Source organism: Capricornis sumatraensis, chromosome 2 (genome assembly GCF_032405125.1).
Source record: "Capricornis sumatraensis isolate serow.1 chromosome 2, serow.2, whole genome shotgun sequence".
Taxonomy (NCBI): Eukaryota; Metazoa; Chordata; class Mammalia; order Artiodactyla; family Bovidae; genus Capricornis; species Capricornis sumatraensis.
This window is the reverse complement of record NC_091070.1, coordinates 153,037,212-153,058,796: the sequence shown is the minus strand read 5'-3', so window position 1 is coordinate 153,058,796 and position 21,585 is coordinate 153,037,212. Positions and strand designations below refer to the sequence as shown.

The 21,585-nt window shown below is 37.8% G+C and overlaps 1 protein-coding gene across 1 annotated transcript in view; it reads right to left on the bottom strand.

Moving 5' to 3' along the window:
* Nucleotides 1-21,585, bottom strand: part of HFM1 (helicase for meiosis 1) — a 113,794-nt gene that overhangs the window by 14,395 nt on the left and 77,814 nt on the right. Inside the window, exons 30-31 of the mRNA XM_068966228.1 lie at nt 2,554-2,634; nt 2,196-2,311 (exon numbers count right to left, since the gene is read on the bottom strand). Of these exons, the coding sequence (XP_068822329.1) occupies nt 2,196-2,311; nt 2,554-2,634 (197 nt within the window). The remainder of the gene's footprint in view (nt 1-2,195; nt 2,312-2,553; nt 2,635-21,585) is intronic.

Sequence of the window (21,585 nt, the reverse complement as noted above, 5' to 3'; positions counted from 1 at the left end):
TTACTGCCACTACATGAGACTAGGCCATTGTCTTGCCTGGATTACTGTAAAACCTCCCAAATGAATCCTTACGCTCTTTTTCTATTATCTCTAATCCATTCTCTACATTGCACCCAGAGTGAACTTTACAAAACAGCCATTGATTAAAGTCCTTTAGTGATTTCCCTTTCAGGATAAAGTCTAAATCTTTAAAATAGCAAAATTATTTTCATGATCGAGATCCTACTTATTTCTTCACCCTTATCTGTCTCCACCCTCCTACTTGTACTCCAGATATACTGCATTACTTCAGTTTTTAAAAAGATCTGTATCTCTTTCTCTGCCCTGGGTCACTGCATATTCTCTACATCTGAAATAATTTTCTAACCCTCTTCACCACTACTCTAGTATTCACCTCTCTCCATACTTGGCTTATGCCTATATATCCTTCAGGCCTTAGTCATGTTTATCAGGAATCCTTTCCTGGCCTATTGAAAATGGAGTGAGTGTACTTTCTATATAAGTTCAAGTTATCTTACACTTCTGTCACAGAATCACTCATCACACTGTGCTGAAAAAATCTACTTACTTATTTGTATCCTTCACTCAACTGTAAGCTCTATGAGGACTGAGACTAAAACTCTCTCATCATTTTATCTTCCACATCTACTACAGTGCTTGGCACATTCTTGGTGTTCAATGAATATGAAAAGGAAGGAAGGAAGGAATGATGTGGAATATATATGAAAAAAAAAAAAGAATGAAAAACTTGGGATACTAAAAAATAATTGTCTTAGAAAAGGTGGTTGCCATTTCAAACTGCAAACCTTTCCATGTTTCCCAGTAGTCTCCATATTTTAGCCTCATGACTCAGAATCTTCTTTTTATTAAAAAAAAAAAAAACCCTAGAAAAGAAACCAGTCAATCCTGTAGGACATCAACCCTGAATATTCATTGGGAAAACTGATGCTGAAGCTGAAGCTCCAATACTTTGGCCACCTGATGTGAAGAGCTGACTCACTGGAAAAGACCCTGATGTTGGAAAGAGTGAGGGCAGAAGGAGAAGGGAGAGACAGAGGATGAGATGGTTGGATGGCATTACTGACTCAACAGACAAGAGTTTGAGCAAACTCTGGGAGACAGTGAAGGACAGGGAAGCCTGGCGTGCTGCAGTCTATGAGTCGCAAAGAGTTAAGACATGACTTAGAGCTGAACAACAACAGAAAAGAAACAGGTGCTCTGTCATTTTCTTGGCTCTTTTCTGTAGCTTGATCAATTATTTGGCCCTGGATATGATGGCAATGGCATCCCACTCCAGTACTCTTGCCTGGAAAATCCCATGGACGGAGGAGCCTGGTGGGCTGCAGTCCATGGGGTTGCTAAGAGTTGGATATGACTGAGCGACGTCACTTTCACTTTTCACTTTCATGCATTGGAGAAGGAAATGGCAACCCACTCCAGTGTTCTTGCCTGGAGAATCCCGGGGATGGGGGAGTCTGGTGGGCTGCCGTCTATGGGGTCGCACAGAGTCGGACACGACTGAAGCGACTTAGCAGCAGCAGTAGCAGGATATGATGACCAAGGCTTAGAGTTAGTCTGCGAGTGACTTATCAAGAGAAGGAATTCCCATTCCTTCATCACTTGAAAGGGAGACTCTTGCTCAGTACTCATCTAGAAGAGTGATGAGTCACTCTCGTAAGTCACAATTAAAATCAGCTTTAGATTTTCCAGCCCAGTCCACCACAGATGGAGCCACAAAAAGGCAAGAGGATCTAGTTTCAATTGCTGAACCAAAGCAAGCTACATACCCCTCTCCATTTCCCTCTCTCTGGTTTAAAAAATAAAGAAAAAAAGGCTAATGAAGGAAAGGTTTGTATAACTATGCTCCAAACGTGGATTTATAGATTAACTATTAAAAATTACAGTATCTTTCCCTATGGGCTTCCCTGATAGCTCAGTTGGTAAAGAATCTGCCTGCTATGCAGGAGACCCCGGTTCAATTCCTGGGTTGGGAAGATCTGCTGGAGAAGGGGTAGGCTACCTACTCATGACTGAGTCAGACATTTCCTTCACACTTTTCCTAATAGAAACCATATTATGAATAAAAGTCATATTCCTAGTCAAGCCTTTACATAACTCTACTTCTGTGGATACCTATCTAATTGATACACAGAATAATAACTATAGAACAAGGGATAAATGTTATTAAAACTAACCTTAAGACGTTTAACTGGAGGAAGAGATGAAACAGCATTTCTATTTCTTAAATCAGATAAATATGAAGAAATTGTTGATTCTTTCACTTCTGACTTCTGTGCAACTCCAGTTTTACCTATGAAAGGAAATTCTAGATTCTTTAAGTTCAATTTTAGGTATTATTCAAATAAGACCAAATTTCTGCAACATTTCTAATCTAATATTTACTTTTTAAAAATGTCCACAAAAGAATAAAAATTATTTGAGTTATAAGCTGCATAATATAAATATCATGTATAGATAATCAGGGTATGATTACTATTCCTCAAAAACCTTTTAATTTTTAAAATCTGAAATAAACTGTTTTATGGAACTCACAGCAGTCATGTCCACATGTATGTTTATTTTTACAGTGATGATTACATTCTCGGTTCCCAGGTTTTTTGCAGGCAGTCATTCCTAAATCAATATAAGGGGGAAAAATTCTCTTTTTCACTGTATCTATTAACACAACTAATTATAATTAATTTTTATCCACCTCTTTCCTTTATGATGGTATAAAAAGATCATGATTTTCACACTTCCTCAAAAATTTACCCATTTAATATGTATTTTCAAAAGATATTCTGATAACAATCTCCGTGCCCACCATCAGCTCTATCCCAGCTTTTCACAAGAAGCACTGAGTCACCTATAAGCTTCTGTGAACCTCCCTAATATAAACAGAATTAAATATCAAAGAGTATCAGTCAACTCTTGCTGAATGAGGTAGGAATGTGGGTGGAGTTTTGAAACTTTTTTCCTACTTTATACTTAAGCCTGAAGAACCTGGAAAGAAGCAAACCTCATGGCATTTTGTTGGCACCACAGACAGCAGCTAATAGATAGGACACCATGCACACTTAATAAATGTTAGAAAGTGCTTTAGGGATATAAATAATTTGCTATATGAATTCACAAAAAGGAGAGATTGCTTCCAGCATGACCTCTGTAAGCTAGTATTAATATACCTAAATACATAATTTATTCTTCATTTATTATATTTAAGTAGGCTTTTTCTTGATTCCAACTGTCCAAACAACATGTAGGAAGGGAGAGACATTTGAACTGATCCTTGAAGGACAGACATGATCTGGACATGAGAAGGGGACCACAGGAAGATGTCCCAGGTACAGAGCATAATATCCAAAGGCAGCAAACGACAGACTAGAGAAAAGAATTGGTATATTTTCGCTGGAGCACAGATTTTTAAATAAATTAGAAGTGCTGGAGATAGTGAAGAGCTTTGAATACTTCTGTAATCTTTCTTGGACCTTTACTCTTCATTTTCAGTGTGTTACTCAATCAACCTTTTTCAAAGCATGGCATAGCTAAACAAAGATAATATCTATATGGCACCCTGGGGTAAATGAATAAGGCTGCCCACCACATGAGGGAACTAGTTAGATGCCATGAGATTGAGGAAATCAATGTACTGGGTACTGAATAAGTAATAAAATATTACTGGCAGTTGGAAGCTAATAGCTAAACCATAGTGTTCCCAACTGAACATAAACAATTTTGGCAAAATATAAACAACACTCAGATAAGGCCACTCTATGATTATAATGGAAGACAGATATGAGACTACTATATAATTCTGAAAGTAGAGACAAGGACACTGAAGAACCACAAAAATAACTAAACATCTCCCTCTTCTGGCTAACACAAATGACTACTATTTCTTTAATCCGTTCATCTCCAAGACAAGACATACCAAAATATCCAATACCCTACTTGCCAACAGCACCCAATCTAGAATTGACCTCTGCTTACCCTAAGTCCTTCTAAGAATCGCCTGTCACAAGCTGAACTCCTATAGTAGGTTCCTCCTGATTCCCTGAGATGAGCCACAGTTCTGCAGATGCTATACTTTCCTTTGAGGCAGCAAGTTAGAAACTACCTAACTTTCTTCAAATATGGGCTTCCCAGGTGGCACAAGGGTAAAGAATCTGCCTGCCAATGCAGGAGACACAAGAGATACAGGTTCAATCCCTGGGTCAGGAAAATCTCCTGGAGTAGGAAATGGCAATCCCCTCCAGTATTCTTGCCTGGAAAATATCATGGACAGAGGAGCCTGATGGGCTACAGTCCATGGGGTTGAAAAGATGGGATATGACTGAGCGACTGAGCATCATCATCACCTCAAATACAGGTATGCTCCTAGTGGCCCTTTCCTGAAAGTTTTTAACATTATATTTCACAAGGTGTGCCACAGATTACTGGTTGAGAAGTTTTGTCCCAGTTCATGATCTCTGGTTTCCTTGAATCCAGTCCTACCAGGCTACAATTTATTTTATATGCTGTTGCTTAGTTAATCCTCTCAAAATTCAGCTCTGACCAGATCATCTGCTCACTTAGAAACATTAGTTAACTCCTGCTGCCAACAAAATTAATTCCATATTTAAGGTCCTCTACGATGTAATTCTTATCATCCCTTTTAGGACCCACATTAACCCTTACCATCAAAATATATCTATTTGCCATTAGTATTCAAACAGTCCCAAGCCTTTCTATGATTGTACCTCTGATATTACCTCTTGTCTTAGAGACTTTGTCTATCAGAAGCATATCAACTTTCAGTTCAATTCAGTTCAGTTCAGTTGCTCAGTCGTGTCTGACTCTTTGCGACCCCATGAATCGCAGCACGCCAGGCCTCCCTGTCCATCACCAACTCCCAGAGTTCACTCAGACTCACGTCCATCGAGTCAGTGATGCCATCCAGCCATCTCATCCTCTGTCATCCCCTTCTCCTCCTGCCCCCAATCCCTCCCAGCATCAGAGTCTTCCAATGAGTCAACTCTTCGCATGAGGTGGCCAAAGTATTGGAGTTTCAGCTTCAGCATCATTTGCTCCAAAGAAATCCCAGGGCTGATCTCCTTCAGAATGGACTGGTTGGATTTCCTTGCAGTCCAAGGGACTCTCAAGAGTCTTCTCCAACACCACAGTTCAAAAGCATCAATTCTTCAGCACTTAGCTTTCTTCACAGTCCAACTCTCACATCCATACATGACCACTGGAAAAATCATAGCCTTGACTAGATGGACCTTTATTGGCAAAGTAATGTCTCTGCTTTTCAATATGCTATCTAGGTTGGTCATAACTTTTCTTCCAAAGAGTAAGCATCTTTTAATTTCATGGCTGCAGTCACCATCTGCAGTGATTTTGGAGCCCCCCAAAATAAAGTCTGACACTGTTTCCACTGTTTCCCCATCTATTTCCCATGAAGTGATGGGACCAGATGCCATAATGCCATGATCTTCGTTTTCTGAATGTGGAGCTTTAAGCCAACTTTTTCATTCTCCTCTTTCACTTTCATCAAGAGGGTTTTTAGTTCCTCTTCACTTTCTGCCATAAGGGTGGTGTCATCTGCATATCTGAGGTTATTGATATTTCTCCCGGCAATCTTGATTCCAGCTTGTGTTTCTTCCAGCCCAGTGTTTCTCATGATGTACTCTGCATATAAGTTAAATAAGCAGCCAGTATATTGTCAAGGTGACAAAATACAGCCTTGACGTACTCTTTTTCCTATTTGGAACCAGTCTGTTATTCCATGTCCAGTTTACCTGTTGCTTCCTGACCTGCATATAGGTTTCTCAAGAGCCAGGTCAGGTGGTCTGGTATTCCCATCTCTTTCAGAATTTTCCACAGTTTATTATGATCCACACAGTCAAAGGCTTTGGCATAGTCAAGAAAGCAGAAATAGATGTTTTTCTGGAACTCTCTTGCTTTTTTGATGATCCAGTGGATGTTGGCAATTTGATCTCTGGTTCCTCTGCCTTTTCTAAAACCAGCTTGAACATCTGGAAGTTCACGGTTCATGTATTGCTGATGCCTGGCTTGCAGAATTTTGAGCATTACTTTACTAGTGTGTGAGATGAGTGCAACTGTGCGGTAGTTTGAGCATTCTTTGGCATTGCCTTCCTTTGGGATTGGAATGAAAACTGACCTTTTCCAGTCCTGTGGCCACTGCTGAGTTTTCCAAATTTGCTGGCATATTGAGTGCAGCACTTTCACAGCATCATCTTTCAGGATTTGAAATAGCTCCCCTGGAATTCCATCACCTCCACTACCTTTGTTCGTAGTGATGCTTCCTAAGGCCCACTTGACTTCACATTCCAGGATGTCTGGCTCTAGGTGAGTGATCACACCATTGTGATTATATGGGTGGTGAAGATCTTTTTTGTATAGTTCTTCTGTGTATTCTTGCCACCTCTTCTTAATATCTTCTGCTTCTGTTAGGTCCATACCATTTCCGTCCTTTATCGAGCCCATCTTTGCATGAAATGTTCCCTTGGTGTCTCTAATTTTCTTGAAGAGATCTCTAGTCTTTGCCATTCTGTTCTTTTCCTCTATTTCGTGCATTGATCACTGAGGAAGGCTTTCTTATCTCTTCTTGCTATTCTTTGGAACTCTGCATTCAGATGCTTGTATCTTTCCTTTTCTCCTTTGTTTTTCGCTTCTCTTCTTTTCACAGCTATTTGTAGGGCCTCCTCAGACAACCATTTTGCTTTTTTGCATTTCTTTTCCCTGGGGATGGTCTTGATCCCTGTCTCCTGTACAATGTCACAGACTTCTGTCCATAGTTCATCAGGCACCCTATCTATCAGATCTAGTCCCTTAAATCTATTTCTCACTTCCACTGTATTATCATAAGGGATTTGATTTAGGTCATACCTGAATGGTCTAGTGGTTTTCCCAACTTTCTTCAATTTAAGTCTGAATTTGGCAATAAGGAGTTCATGATCTGAGCCACAGTCAGCTCCTGGTCTTGTTTTTGTTGACTGTATAGAGCTTCTCCATCTTTGGGTGCAAAGAATACAATCAATCTGATTTCGGTGTTGACTATCTGGTGATGTCCATGTGTAGGGTCTTCTCTTGTGTTGTTGGAAGAGGGTGTTTGCTATGATCAGTGCATTTTCTTGGCAAAACTCTATTAGTCTTTGCCCTGCTTCATTCTGCATTCCAAGGCCAAATTTGCCTGTTACTCCAAGTGTTTCTTGACTTCCTACTTTTGCATTCCAGTCCCCTATAATGAAAAGGACATCTTTTTTGGGTGTTAGTTCTAAAAGGTCTTGTAGGTCTTCATAGAACTGTTCAGCTTCTTCAGCGTTACTGGTTGGGACATAGACTTGGATTACTGTGATATTGAATGGTTTGCCTTGGAAACGAACAGAGATCATTCTGTTGTTTTTGAGATTGCATCCAAGTACTGCATTTCGGACTCTTTTGTTGACCATGATGGCTACTCCGTTTCTTCTAAGGGATTCCTGCCCGCAGTAGTAGATATAATGGTCATCTGAGTTAAATTCACCCATTCCAGTCCATTTTAGTTTGCTGATTCCTAGAGTGTCTACATTCACTCTTGCCATCTCCTGTTTGACCACTTCCAATTTGCCTTGATTCATGGACCTGACATTCCAGGTTCCTATGCAATATTGCTCTTTACAGCATCGGACCTTGCTTCTATCACCAGTCACATCCACAACTGGGTATTGTTTTTGCTTTGGCTCCATCCCTTCATTCTTTCTGGAGTTATTTCTGCACTGATCTCCAGTAGCATATTGGGCACCTACTGACCTGGGGAGTTCCTCTTTCAGTATCCTATCATTTCGCCTTTTCATACTGTTCATGGGGTTCTCAAGGCAAGAATAGTTAAGTGGTTTGCCATTCCCTTCTCCAGTGGACCACATTGTGTCAGACCTTTCCACCATGCCCACCCGTCTTGTGTGGCCCCACAGGGCATGGCTTAGTTTCACTGAGTTAGACAAGGCTGTGGTCCTAGTGTGATTAGATTGACTAGTTTTCTGTGATTATGGTTTCAGTGTGTCTGCCCTCTTGCAACACCTACCGTCAAGACTGACTCAAATAGCACCTCTATCATGGAGATTTAAACATTAGGAAATCACTCTGATCACCTAAATTATAAGTGATTTCTCTCTCCTTTGAGCCCTTATGGCATCTCTTTGTCCCTCTCACTAACTGTATGCTGCCTTATACTTAATGTATTTACATGAAAAACACAGTAAGGAAATATAGGGCACCCTAAACTAGAGTAAGATAACGTGAGTCCTAATATGGGCTGTTCTCTGTAGAAAACAGGGATTAAAAATAATATTGTTTTATTATCTCACAGAAGTAAAAAGATAAAATGAAATTATGTATGTGACTGCATTTTAAAATTAAGTAATAAACTAATATATTAGTATATGTATTAACTCTACTATTACATTAACTAAAGGTTATACAAGTAAGTATAGAATTATTTTGACTGCTATGAAGGAGAGGAGCACAATGCTATAAAACAGGGGAATGGTCTGGTTAGGAATGTTTTGGAAAGCTTCCCTAAGGAAGTAATAATTGGACTAAGGACTGAAAAAAGAGCAGCATTTACAAGGGGTAGGAGAAAGAATGTTTCAGGCAGAGGGGATAGCATATGAAAAAGCTCTAAGACAAGGGAAAGCATGGCACACAGAGAAATTAAAAGGTCAATGTGGCTGATGCTCAGTAAATAAGAGAGAGTGCATGAGATGAGACAACACTGGTAGAAAGATCAGTCTATGTTCCTAGGGAAATGACTCTACCATGGCACTCTGGTGATTGCATGTCACCACCTAGGCAAGGCTCTGCTAGTTACAGAATGCCCTCTGATCTTCCCTGGGACATGTCAAGATATGCGGTCTTGTGAGGAACTGTTTATAGGCCATTTCTCATCTGCCTCCTTGGCTTGTAGGAGGCTCCCTATCTTGCATAAGGCTGCCAAGAGGCAGTTTCTCATCTGTCTCCTGGTTCTAGTCAGGCATACAACCATCCACTTTGCCTCTTTCAGGCACAGCTGTAGGCTATAAAACTGCTTAGCTATAGCCTAGAGTTAACTCCTCAAAAACAAAGCAACTCATCTTTGATGATATCTGGTTCCTCCAGTTCAGTGTCATCCTGTGAGATGATGGATACATGCAGCTGATATCATGCTGATCTTGTTTTGCCATCTGTGTAAGTAATAAACTGTCTGAACACATTTGGGTCTCTTGGGTCCTTACTAGTCAACCCTATTGGAGGTGAAGCAAGACTTACATAGCAGCTGGCACCCCACTGCTACTTAGGAACTCACTGTTTATGTGATAATATGGAAACTTGTTGAGAATGTTAATGATTTGTATTTTTATTCTAAGAGCTATGGGAGCCACTGAAGTGTTTTAATCAAAGAAGGAACATAACTGAATCTGCATTTTGAAAAAGCAATCTATGGAGTGTAGTATGGAGAATGGATTTGAGAGAGGACAGAGTAGATGTAAGAAAACTAGTTAAGAGGTTACTGTAAGAGAATAGATTTGAAAGCAGACAGAGTAGATAAAAGAAAATTATGGTAACAGTCCAGAGTGGTAGCATTAGCAGATTCAAACAGAATGGACTAATTTAAGAGATGTACAGAAGGTAAATGTATTTTTCAAGCAGAATCAAGTTAGTGTTTTTTTTTCTTGAGCAATATTTTATTTTCTCTGAAGCTTTACTGCGTTCCTTTTAGTCTAGCAATGTCTACCTTAAGTTTCCTTATTAGTTCATTCAATATTCCAAAGATAAGGACAACTACATGAAAACATCTTGCCCACTCACTCTCCCTCAATAGTTATCTCTTTTCTAGAGCCCTCCAACCTCCTCCCAATGCAATCTAGGCCTGTACTATAGTTGTCATCCGGGAACTTCCTTTCATTAAGCTCCTGGACTGAATCTACTATTGCTGGATTCTTTGACTTTTTCTTTATTGTTTAACTGTTTTGTTTGATTGTGCTTATCCTTGAACAACTGCCTGAGAGAGGATGTATGAAAGTTAAATTTTCTGAATAATTGAATATATTAAGATGTCTTTACTTTCACACTTAATTAATAGTTTGGTTAGGTATAGAACACAGGGTTGGAAATAATTTTTTTCCCCTGGACTTTTAAGTCCACTGTCTTCTAGCATCTAGTATTGTTGATGAAAACACTAAACTATTTCGATTTTTGTTCCTTGGAAGCATTTACAATTTTCTCTCTATCCATGATGTTTTGAAGTGTTGTCTTCTTTGTAGATCTTCTTTCATTCATCCTAACTAGCACTGTGCTAAGCTGCTTTAGTCATGTCCAACTCTGTGCGACGCTATGGACTGCCAGGCTCCTCTGTCCATGGGATTCTCCAGGCAAGAATACTGGAGTGGGTTGCCATACCCTCCTCCCGGGGGTCTTCCTGATCTGCGGATGGAACCACCATGTCTCTTATGTCTCCTGCATTGATAGGTGGGTTCTTCACCAGTAGTGCCATCTAGGAAGCCCTAAGTAAACCCTTTTGATGTGCAGACTTATGCCTCGCTTTAAGTCTAGCAAATCTTCTCAAATTATTTCTTCTGATTTGTTTTTTCTGTCTTTCTGGAACTCTGATTAGTTGGGTATCAGGCTACAGATCGCCCTCCTGTCTCTTATTGTTTTGCTTTCATTCAGATTATACTGACTTTATCTTCTGGCCCTCCAGTTACGCTATTTTTTTTTTTTTTGAATCATAGTTTTTACTTCCCTGTGCTTACACTTCTTCTCTAATTGATTTTTTTTCATGGTATCCTATTGTTTTATAGTTGCAATTTAATCTTTAATTTGTCTGAGATTACTAATCTATTTATATTACATCTGTGAATTATCCTGTTTTTCTTTTATTCACTTTCTGTTTACTTATTTGGGACTTTCTTCCACATGTTCCAAATTTTCTTTGAATGTCTCTTTATCCATGGCTGTCTGCCTATGCGGCAGTCCTATTATACCTTCACAGATGAGAAAATTAATTCACAAAGAGGTGAAGTAACATGTTCAAGACTATGCAATAATAAGTAGGAAATTTCAGATTTTAATTCAGGTAATCAAATTCCAGAGGCTGATCTCTCAACCACCCTGCTTTACTGGTTATAGCAGCTGCCTTACTTCTCCCCCATATAATGCATTTCATTTACTTAGTGATGAAATTTTATCAAGTAATTACTTACTTGATGAAAGTGAAAGAGGAAAGCGAAAAAGCTGGCTTAAAACTCAACATTCATAAAACTAAGATCATGGCATTATGGCATCAGGTCCCATCATTTCATGGCAAATAGATGGGGAAACAATGGAAACAGTGAGAGACATTATTTTCTTGAACTCCAAAATCACTGTAGATGGTGACTGCAGCCATGAAATTAAAAGACACTTACTCCTTGGAAGAAAATCTATGACCAACCTAGATAGCATATTAAAAAGCAGAGACATTACTTTGACAACAAAGGTCCATCTAGTCAAACCTATGGTTTTTCCAGTAGTCATGTAATGGATATGAGAGCTGGACTGTAAAGAAAGCTGAGTGCCGAAGAATTGAATCTTTTGAACTGTGGTGTTGGAGAAGACTCTTTAAGAGTCCCTTGGACTGCAAGCAACCGAACAGAACTGAATTTACTTAGGAAAGGAATCCATGGTTTATAGGGTGGGAAGAACAGGAGGAAATGCCTTGCAGGTTGTTTTGCAGTAACGGATAAGGAGTCACTTTGTCCCTTATCCAACAACATCTAATAGATGAACTTACAAACATTACCACATGATGGTGCACAATGACTATACACATCTGTTACCAGTGGTGGAAATTATAACTAGGATCTAAAAGTCTAATTATATAGATTCTGCAGACACCCCAAAATTTCAAGGCAGAGTTGACAGAGTTGACAAGTCTTGCTAGGAATGAGAGCTTTATTTCAGCTTGTTTACAGAATACTAGCATATAGATATTACCTAAGTGACAGAAACTTCTACTATATTTCTCTTAGAAATGATACTTCAGAAACATAAGTGCTCCTCTACCCCCACTCCACTCCCTAAGTTCTGAGAATTGTCTGAATTTGTCTTATTAACAAACACAAGCTTACAGAGATTTATAACTGGAAAAATAAGGTTCTGAGAGAAACTTGGCATAAAATGTACATTTAGGGACCAAATTAACAGATCTCATACTCCGTCATTATCAAAATCTGAAATGTATACATTTTCTTAGTTCTGCCACATAATATATTAATTTATATGTTTTTAAAGCTCCAGTTCCAAGTACTTAAAGCAAAATAAATCATTAATGTGAAATAGAAATGCATTTGAAGTGAATACATAAAATTACTTTAACAAGGTCAATAATGACCAATAGAGTAAGGTCAGGTAAGATTTTTTAAAAATCTAGAAAAAAAAACAAATTAAAAATAGGAGGCATCCTTGCCATACTTAGGTTCACATCCTAACTATGTGTGCATGTGTGCATCAGTCATGTCGAACTCTTTGTGACCCCATGTACTATACCTCGCCAGGCTCCTCTGTCCATGGGATTCTCCAGGCAAGAATACTGGAGTGAGCTGCCATGCCCTCTTCCAGGGGATCTTCCCAACCCTGAGACAGAACCCACGTCTCTTCTGTCTTCTGTATTGGCAGTTGAGTTCTTTAGCACTAGCGCCACCTGAGAACCCCCCCTCTTAACTATAAATTCAAATAATTTGGCTATTCATAAGCTTCTGGAGTTAATATTTTTAAAAGAACATTACTTTCATTTTGTAGTTCCTGACACATGGTAATTGCATTGATGCACTTTATAATTTTACTTTTTAAATGAGAAGGCAAATCTCCTTTTAATTTTTGTCAAATATTATACTATCATTTTATCAAAAAAAGGGTAACACTGATGAACTGGAGTCCTTGATTTGCAATTTAATGAATATATACACTGAAAAGTATAAAGAAAAGCAGACTGCTTTTTACTAGTATTTAAATGTACACACTTCCAAAGTGCTTGGGCACTGATATTATCCTTGCATTCTTCAAATACATTAAATTTTCATACTCAAAAGGCATAGCCAATGCAAATGAACTTATTAATGTCAGATTAATTTTCTTCAAATGAAACAAAGCCCATACTTTGACCCCACAGACTGCAGCATGCCAGGCCTCCCTGTCCATCACCAACTCCCAGAGATTACTCAAACTCATGTCCATTGAGTCGGTGATGCCATCCAACCAGCTTGTGCTTCTTAAAGGATAAAAAGCTTAAATGCTAAAAACAAAAGTTAAAACAATTTTTACAACTGAAAATGTGTATTTTCACACTGCCTGATCTTAAAAAAATAGCAAAAATATTTTTCCTTAAAATGTACAAAATGTTTTATCTCTTGGACTGTAACTGTGAGAAACTACAGCTAAAAAATGTTTCAAATGGTTATAGGAAGCACAATAAGAATTTTCAATTCTATTATGTACTGTAAGGTGTATACTTTTGTCTAAATATGGTCCTACAGTTTGACAAAATAAAATATTAAGATATTTGTTGAACCTGAAAGCACATTTGGAAACAATCATTTAAGCAACTAGATTTTCTGAGCTAAATATTTTAACATTTAATAATATGGTCAGACAAGAGGTCAGCAAAACAAATTTGTATTGTTTTGAAAGGCTATTTTCACAACCTCAGTAGGGTACATCTATGATTCCGTCATTGTGTAAGTTTACTGAGAAAGAAAATGCAGGTAGTGTATGTATGTCATACATGAAGAGATAATTATACATCTTTATTTGGGGATATTTGATTTTGTACATAAGAACTGAATTATATATCCAGAATGTATAACTCAGATATAATTCAGATATAATGTATATTTCAAATATAATTCAGATATAATGTATATTTCAAATATAATCTGACTGTATAAATCAGAATGTATAATGGGATGGTTGTATATATAATATGTGTATGTGAACAGGGGATGTGTGTAATAAAACACTTGCCTGATAGGAGACATCTTTGATCTGTTTTCTACAGGGTCATATGGAAAATTTGGGGGACTTTTGCTCTTAAAAAGTCTCAGGCTAAAACTAAGTATAGTAAACATCCTAATTTTCACTACAGTTGCAAGCAACAGAAACAATTCAAGCTTTTTAAACAAAAACAGTTACAACAAAAAACCCCTTGTAGGGTTGGTGGAAATGTATTACATTGTTGATCAGTTAACAAGTCCAGTCCAACTCCTTGTGACCCCATGAACTGCAGCACACCAGGCTTCCTTGTCCTTTACTATCTCCCGGAATTTGTGCAAACTCATGTCCACTGAGTCCATGATGCCATCCAACCATCTCATCCCCTGCCTCACCCTACCCTTCCTGCCCTCAATCTTTCCCAGCAGAGTCTTTTCCAGTAGTACTGGAGCTTCAGCTTCAGTATCAGTCCTTCCAATGAGTATTCAGGGTTGATTTCCTCAGGATTGACTGGTTTGATCTCCTTGCTGTCCAAGGGACTCTCAAGAGTCTTCTCCAGTGCTCAGCCTTCTGTATGGTCCAACTCTCACATCTGTACATAACTACTGGAAAAACCTTAGCTTTGACTATACGGACCTTTGCTGGCAAAGTGATGTCCCTGGTTTTTCAATATGCTGTCTAAGTTTGTCATAGCTTTTCTTCCAAGGGGCAATCCTCTTTTAATTTTGCAGCTGCATTCACCATCCACAGTGTCTTTGGAGCCCAAGGAAATAAAATATGTCACTGTTTCCACTTTTCTTCCATCTATTTGCCATGAAGTGATTAGCCTGGAGGCCATGATCTTCGTTTTTTGAATACTGAGTTTTAAGTCAGTTTTTTCACTCATCAAAAGGCTCTTTAGTTTGTCTTCATTTTTCGGCCATTAGAGTGGTACCATCTGCACACCTGAAGTTGTCAATATTTCTCCCAGCAATTTTGATCCCAGCTTGAGTCTTCCAGCCTGGCATTTTGCATGATGTACTCTTCATATAAGTTAAATAATCAGGGTGACAATACACAGCCTTGATGTACTCCTTTCCCAATTTGGAACCATTTGTTGTTCCATGTCCAGTTCTAACTATTGCTTTTTGTCCTGCATACAGGTTTCTCAGGAGACAGGTAAGGTGGTCTGATATTCCCATATCTTTAAGAATTTTCCACAGTTTGTTGTGGTCCACACAATCAAAGGCTTTAGTGTAGTCAATGAAGCAGATGTCTTTTTTGGGATTCCTTTGATTTTTTTATGATCCAGTGGATGTTGGCTGTTTGATCTCTGATTCCTTTGCTTTTTCTAAATCCAGCTTGTACATCTGGAAGGTCTCGGTTCAGGTACTGCTGAAGCCTAGCTTCAAGGATTTTGAGCATTACCTTGCTAGCATGTGAAATGAGCACAACTGTATAGTAGTCTGAACATTCTCTAGCATTGCCTAATGTTGGGACTGGAATGAAAACTGACCTTTTCCAGTCCAGTGTCACTACTGAGTTTTCCAAATTTGCTGGCATATTGACTGCAGTACTTTAACAGCATCATCTTTTAGGATTTGAAACAGCTCAGCTGGTTTTCCATCATCTCCACTATCTTTGTTTGTAGTAATGCATCCTAAGGCCCACTTGACTTTACACTCCAGGATGTCTGGCTCTAGTTGAGGGACCATACCATCATGGTTATCTGGATCATTAAGGCCTTTTTTGTATAGTTCTTCTCTGTATTCTTGCCACCTATTCTTAATCTCTTCTGCTTCTGTTAGGTCCTTTCCATTTCTGTCCTCTATTGTGCTCATGTTGGCATGAGATTTCCCCTTGGTATCGCCATTTTCTTGAAGAGATCTTTAGTCTTTCCCATTCTATTGCTTTCCTCTATTTATTTCTTTGCATTGTTCACTTAAGGCTTTCTTATCTCTCCTTGCTATTTTCTGGAACTTTGCCTTCAGTAGGATATATCTTTTCCTTTCACTTCTTTTCTCAGCTATTTGTAAGGCCTCCTCAGACCTTGCCTTCTTGCCTCAGACCACCTGGCCTTCTTGCATTTCTTTTTCTTGGGGATGGTTCTGGTCACCACTTCCCATACAATTTTATGAACCTCTGCTCGTAATCTGGTTCTTCAGGCACTCTGTCTACCAGATTTACTCCTTTAAATCTATTTGTCACTTTCATTGTATAATCATAAGGGATTTGTTTAGATCATAGCTGAATGGCCTAGTGGTTTTCCCTACTTTCTTCAATTTAAGTCTTAATTTTGCAATAAGCAGCTCGTGAGCTGAGCTATAGTCAGCTCCAGGTATTGTTTTTGTTGACTATATAGAGCTTTTCTATCTTTGACTGCAAAGAATACAATCAGTCTGATTTCAGTATCAACCGTCTGTTGATGTCCATGTGTAGAGTCATCTCTTGTGTTGCTAGAAGAGGGAGTTTGCTATGACCAGTGCATTCTCTTGGCAAAACTCTGTTAGCCTGCTTCATTTTACACTCCAAGGCTAAACTTTCCTGTAACTCTGACTCTTGGTATCTCTTGACTTCCTACTTTTGCCTTCCAATCTTATAATGAAAAGCACACCCTTTTTTGTTGTTGTTATCTTACAGAATCCAAAAGCAGGGTGGCAGCTAGGGATCAGGAGGGACTGAAACCAAGAAATGGAAAGTCAGTAGAACTTCAACTCTAGTGTTCTCACCTTTGCTTCTTTCTGTACCTTTGCTTTAGTCTTCTCTTACATGGTCCAGCTATCTTTGATAATTTCTGTACATGGTAAAGAACAGAAGGCTATCTGTACTACTGATAGCCTTGATTTTATAGTGCAATCCTAATTCTAAATTGTTTTTCTTAAATAGAAGTATCTCTTTCCTTCTAGGAATTTGGACTTTGGCCTGAATAAAAGAAGATTACGCTAGCTACTGATAATTTTGCTGTCAGAAAAATAGTGGCCAGAACGAAGGTCCAAGGAGAATATAGTATAAACAAGACAAACAACCTACTAGCCCCTTTCTCCTGGAATCACTAATCTACTTTCTGTCATTATGTATATGTCTATTATAGACATTCACATAAATGGAATCATACAATATCTGATCTTTTGTGACTGCTGCTGCTACTGCTGCTAAGTTGCTTCAGTTGTGTCCGACTCTTTGTGACCCCATGGACTGCAGCCTACCAGGCTCCTCTGTCCATGGGATTTTCCAGGCAAGAGTACTGGAGTGGGTTGCCATTGCCTTCTCCATCTTTTGTGACTGGCTTCTCTAATTAGCATGTTTTCAAGGTTTATCTATGTTGTAGCATATATTAGTAGTTTATTCTTCTCTATGGCTGAGTAACATTCCACTAAATGAATATGCCACAGTTTTCTTATCTGTTAGTTGATAGATACTTGGATTGTTGCTACTTTTTGGCTGTTAGGAATAATGCTACCATAAACATTCACATATACATTTTTATGAGTATTTTTTAATTCATTTGGACATATACCTAAAGGAGGAATTCCTGGATCACATGGTAATTCTATGTTTAACTTTTTGAGTGACTGACAAAATGTTTTCCAAAGCAGCTGCACAATTTCATATCCCCACTACCAAAAGTGTGAGAGTTTCAATTTCTCTGCATCTTTGCCAACATTTGTCATTGCCCATCTTTTTTATTAAAGCCATCCTACTGGGTGGTAACACCCTGGTTTTGATTTGAATTTCTGTATTGATTAATGATGTTGGACATCTTTTCATGTTGTATATTGGCCATTTGTAGCTCTTTGAAAAATATCTACTTAAATTCTTTGATCAGTTTTAACTGGGTTGTCTTTTTATTTGTTGAGCTGTAAGATTTCTTTATATATACTAGATACTATTATTTTATCAGATATATGACTTGCAAATATTTTCTCATTCTATGGATTGTTTTCCACATACTTTTTCTTTACTTTCTTGATAGTTTTATTTGAAGCACAAAAGTTTTCAATCTTGATAAAGTCCAATCCATCTGCTTTTTTCCCCCCTCTGGTTGCCTGAGCTTTGGGTATCATATCTAATAAACTACTGCCTAATCCAGGGTCATGAAAATATACATGCATATGTTCTTCTAAGGGTTTTACAGTTTTAATTCTTATCTTTAGGTCACTGATCCATTCAGAGTAAATTTTTATATATAGGATGAAGTAGAGGTTCAAACTAATGCAACTGGTTATCCAGATGCCCAGTCATTTTTGGTGAAACACTATTCTTTCCCATCTGAATTATTTTGACATCTTTGATCATAATCAATTGACCATAGATGTATACATTTATTTCTATACTTTCAATTATATTCTATTGGTCTATTATTATACCAGTACTACACTATCTTGGGAATCACTGATGGCTCAAATGATAAAGAATCTGCCTGCAATACGGGAGACCCAGGCTCGATCCCTGGATTGGGATGATCGACTTGAGAAGGAAATGGCAACCCACTCCAGTATTGTTGCCTAGAGAATCCCAAGAACAGAGGAGCATAGAGGGCTATAGTCCATGGGGTCGTAAAGAGTCAGACACAACTGAGTGACTAACAACGTAACACAAATACACTACCTTGATTAAGTTTTACAGTAGGTTTTGAAATCAGGAATTGTGAGTCTCCATGTATGTTCTCTTTTTAAAGACTGATTTAGCTATTTTGGGTCCATTACATTTCCGTATGAATTTTAGAATCAACCTGTAAATTTCTGTCAAAAGAAGCTAGACATACGGATGGCTAACAAACACATGAAAAGATGCTCAACATCACTCATTATCAGAGAAATGCAAATCAAAACCACAATGAGGTACCACTTCACACCAATCAGAATGGCTGCGATCGAGAAATCTGCAAGCAATAAATGCTGGAGAGGGTGTGGAGAAAAGGGAACCCTCCTACACGGTTGGTGGGAATGCAAACTAGTACAGCCACTATGGAGAACAGTGTGGAGATTCCTTAAAAAATTGCAAATAGAACTACCTTATGACCCAGCAATCCCACTGCTGGGCATACACACCGAGGAAACCAGAATTGAAAGAGACACATGTACCCCAATGTTCATCGCAGCACTGTTTATAATAGCCAGGACATGGAAACAACCTAGATGTCCATCAGCAGATGAATGGATAAGAAAGCTGTGGTACATATACACAAGGGAGTATTACTCAGCCGTTAAAAAGAATTCATTTGAGTCAGTTCTGGTGAGATGGATGAAACTGGAGCCGATTATACAGAGTGAAGTAAGCCAGAAAGAAAACCACCAATACAGTATACTAACACATATATATGGAATTTAGAAAGATGGCAATGACGACCCTGTATGCAAGACAGGAAAAAAGACACAGCTGTGTATAACGGACTTTTGGACTCAGAGGGAGAGGGAGAGGGTGGGATGATTTTGGAGAATGGCATTCTATCATGTATACTATCATGTAAGAATTGAATCGCCAGTCTATGTCTGACGCAGGATACAGCATGCTTGGGGCTGGTGCATGGGGATGACCCACAGAGATGTTATGGGGAGGGAGATGGGAGGGGGGTTCATGTTTGGGAACACGTGTAAGAATAAATAAATAAATAAATAAATAAAAAGAAGCTAGAATTTTGAACAGGGATTGCATTGATTTTTTGAAATAATTTGGGAAATATTGCCATTTTAGTGATATTAAGACTTCCAATCCACAAACATCATATATCTTTCCATATATTTACATCTTTAATTTTTTCAATGGTGTTTTATAGTTTACAGTGCTCACATCTTGCACTGTTAACAAAATGTTAACAAAATTTAACATTTTGTTAAATTTATTAAGCATTTTATCCTTTTTTGATGTGCAATTTTTAACACTGACTCTGTATCCAGTGATGTTTCTAAATTTATATATTAATTTTAATAGTGTATCCACAGAGTCTTTTATATTTTCTAGGTACATAATCATGTTGCTTTCAAGTAATGATAGTTTACTTCTTCCTTCCCAATCCTTATTGCTTATATTTCTTTTAATAAATAGTTATACTGACTAGGACTTTTATCACAATGTTAAAAAGAAGTAGTAATAGAGAAGACCATTTCATCATTCTCCATTTAAATAGGAAAGTTTAAAAAATATTTCAATATTGTATATAACATTTGCTATATATTTTTAATAAAAAATTAACACTGGATTTTTGTCAACCTTTTTTTGACATCCATAAAAAGGATCACATGTTTTATTTCCCTGTTAATGTAAGAATTATATTGATCCATTTTTAAATGCCAAGGCTTTCTTACATAGGTAGAATAAGCTATACTTAACTGTACTGTATTATGGTTTTTAAATATGTAGCTAGATTCCACTTGCTAATAGCTTGAACAATTTCTCTTTCTTTTAATGTCTTTGCCAAGTTTTGAAATCAAAGTCATGCTGGCTTTTGAAAATTAAAACATTAGAAAATATTCATTTTTTTCTAGAAAAGTTTGGGTAAGTTTCACATTGCTGTGCTGTTCTGAGTGCTCAGTCATGTCTGACTCTTTGTGACCCCATGGACTGTAGCCCACCAGGCTCCTCTGTCCATGGAATTTTCCAGGCAAGAATACTAGTGAGCTGCCATTTCTTACTCCAAGGGATCTTCCTGATCCAGGGAGCATAGCCACATCTCTTGTATGGTGGAATATAATATAATCCAGAATCTGCAGATATAATGTCTGCCATACAATAAGAACTTATGAAACCTGCAAAGAGGCAGGACCATATAACTCATATTTAACTATATATGAAAATGAAGTTATCTGAACCTCAGGATTTCTTTATGGAAATATCTTTTTAAATTTCTTCAGTTTTATTACTAGTGTCAAGACTACTCAGATTTTCTATTTATTCTGTCAGTTTTGGTAAGATTTCTTGTCAAGGTATTCATTCCTTTTTACCTAAATTATGTCAAATTTATTGGTAAAGTTATTTATAATATCTTGGCAGATTCTTTTATGCTTATAAAATCTGTAATGATATTACCTTTTCATTCTTGATATTGTTAATTCATGTTTTATCTCTTCATTTTCAGTCTTATGTGGTCTTCTGTGTGTTTATCTCTTCCTGGGTTTGCTGAAATTCTGAATCTGTGGGTTGATGTCTTTCACTGTTTTGGAATGTTCTCAGCCCGTCTCTTTGAATACTACATTTGTCCCATTCTTTCTCTACTCAGACTTTATGCATATGTTAGCATTTTGAGTATTATACTCTTTTGTGTTCTTTCTGTTCTCTTATCTCTGGGGCTTCTGTTTGGATATTTTCTATTGATATGTCTAACCGTTCATAAATCCTATGTTTGAACATATCCAAACTAACATTAAACCTACCTAATGAGTTCTTCACTCAAGATACTACATTTTTCAGTTCTAGAAAGTTCATTTAAATCTCTATGGAATTCCAATTTTCTGGTGAAAATTTCCATCATTTCATTCATTTTGTATATTTCTTCCCCCGTTGTTTTATAATCTTTAAATGCCAACTCTACCATTTGAATCACCTACAGGGCTGTTTCATTTTCTTATATAGTTAATTATGAGTCATATGGTCCTGCCTCTTTGCAGGTTTCATAATTTCTTA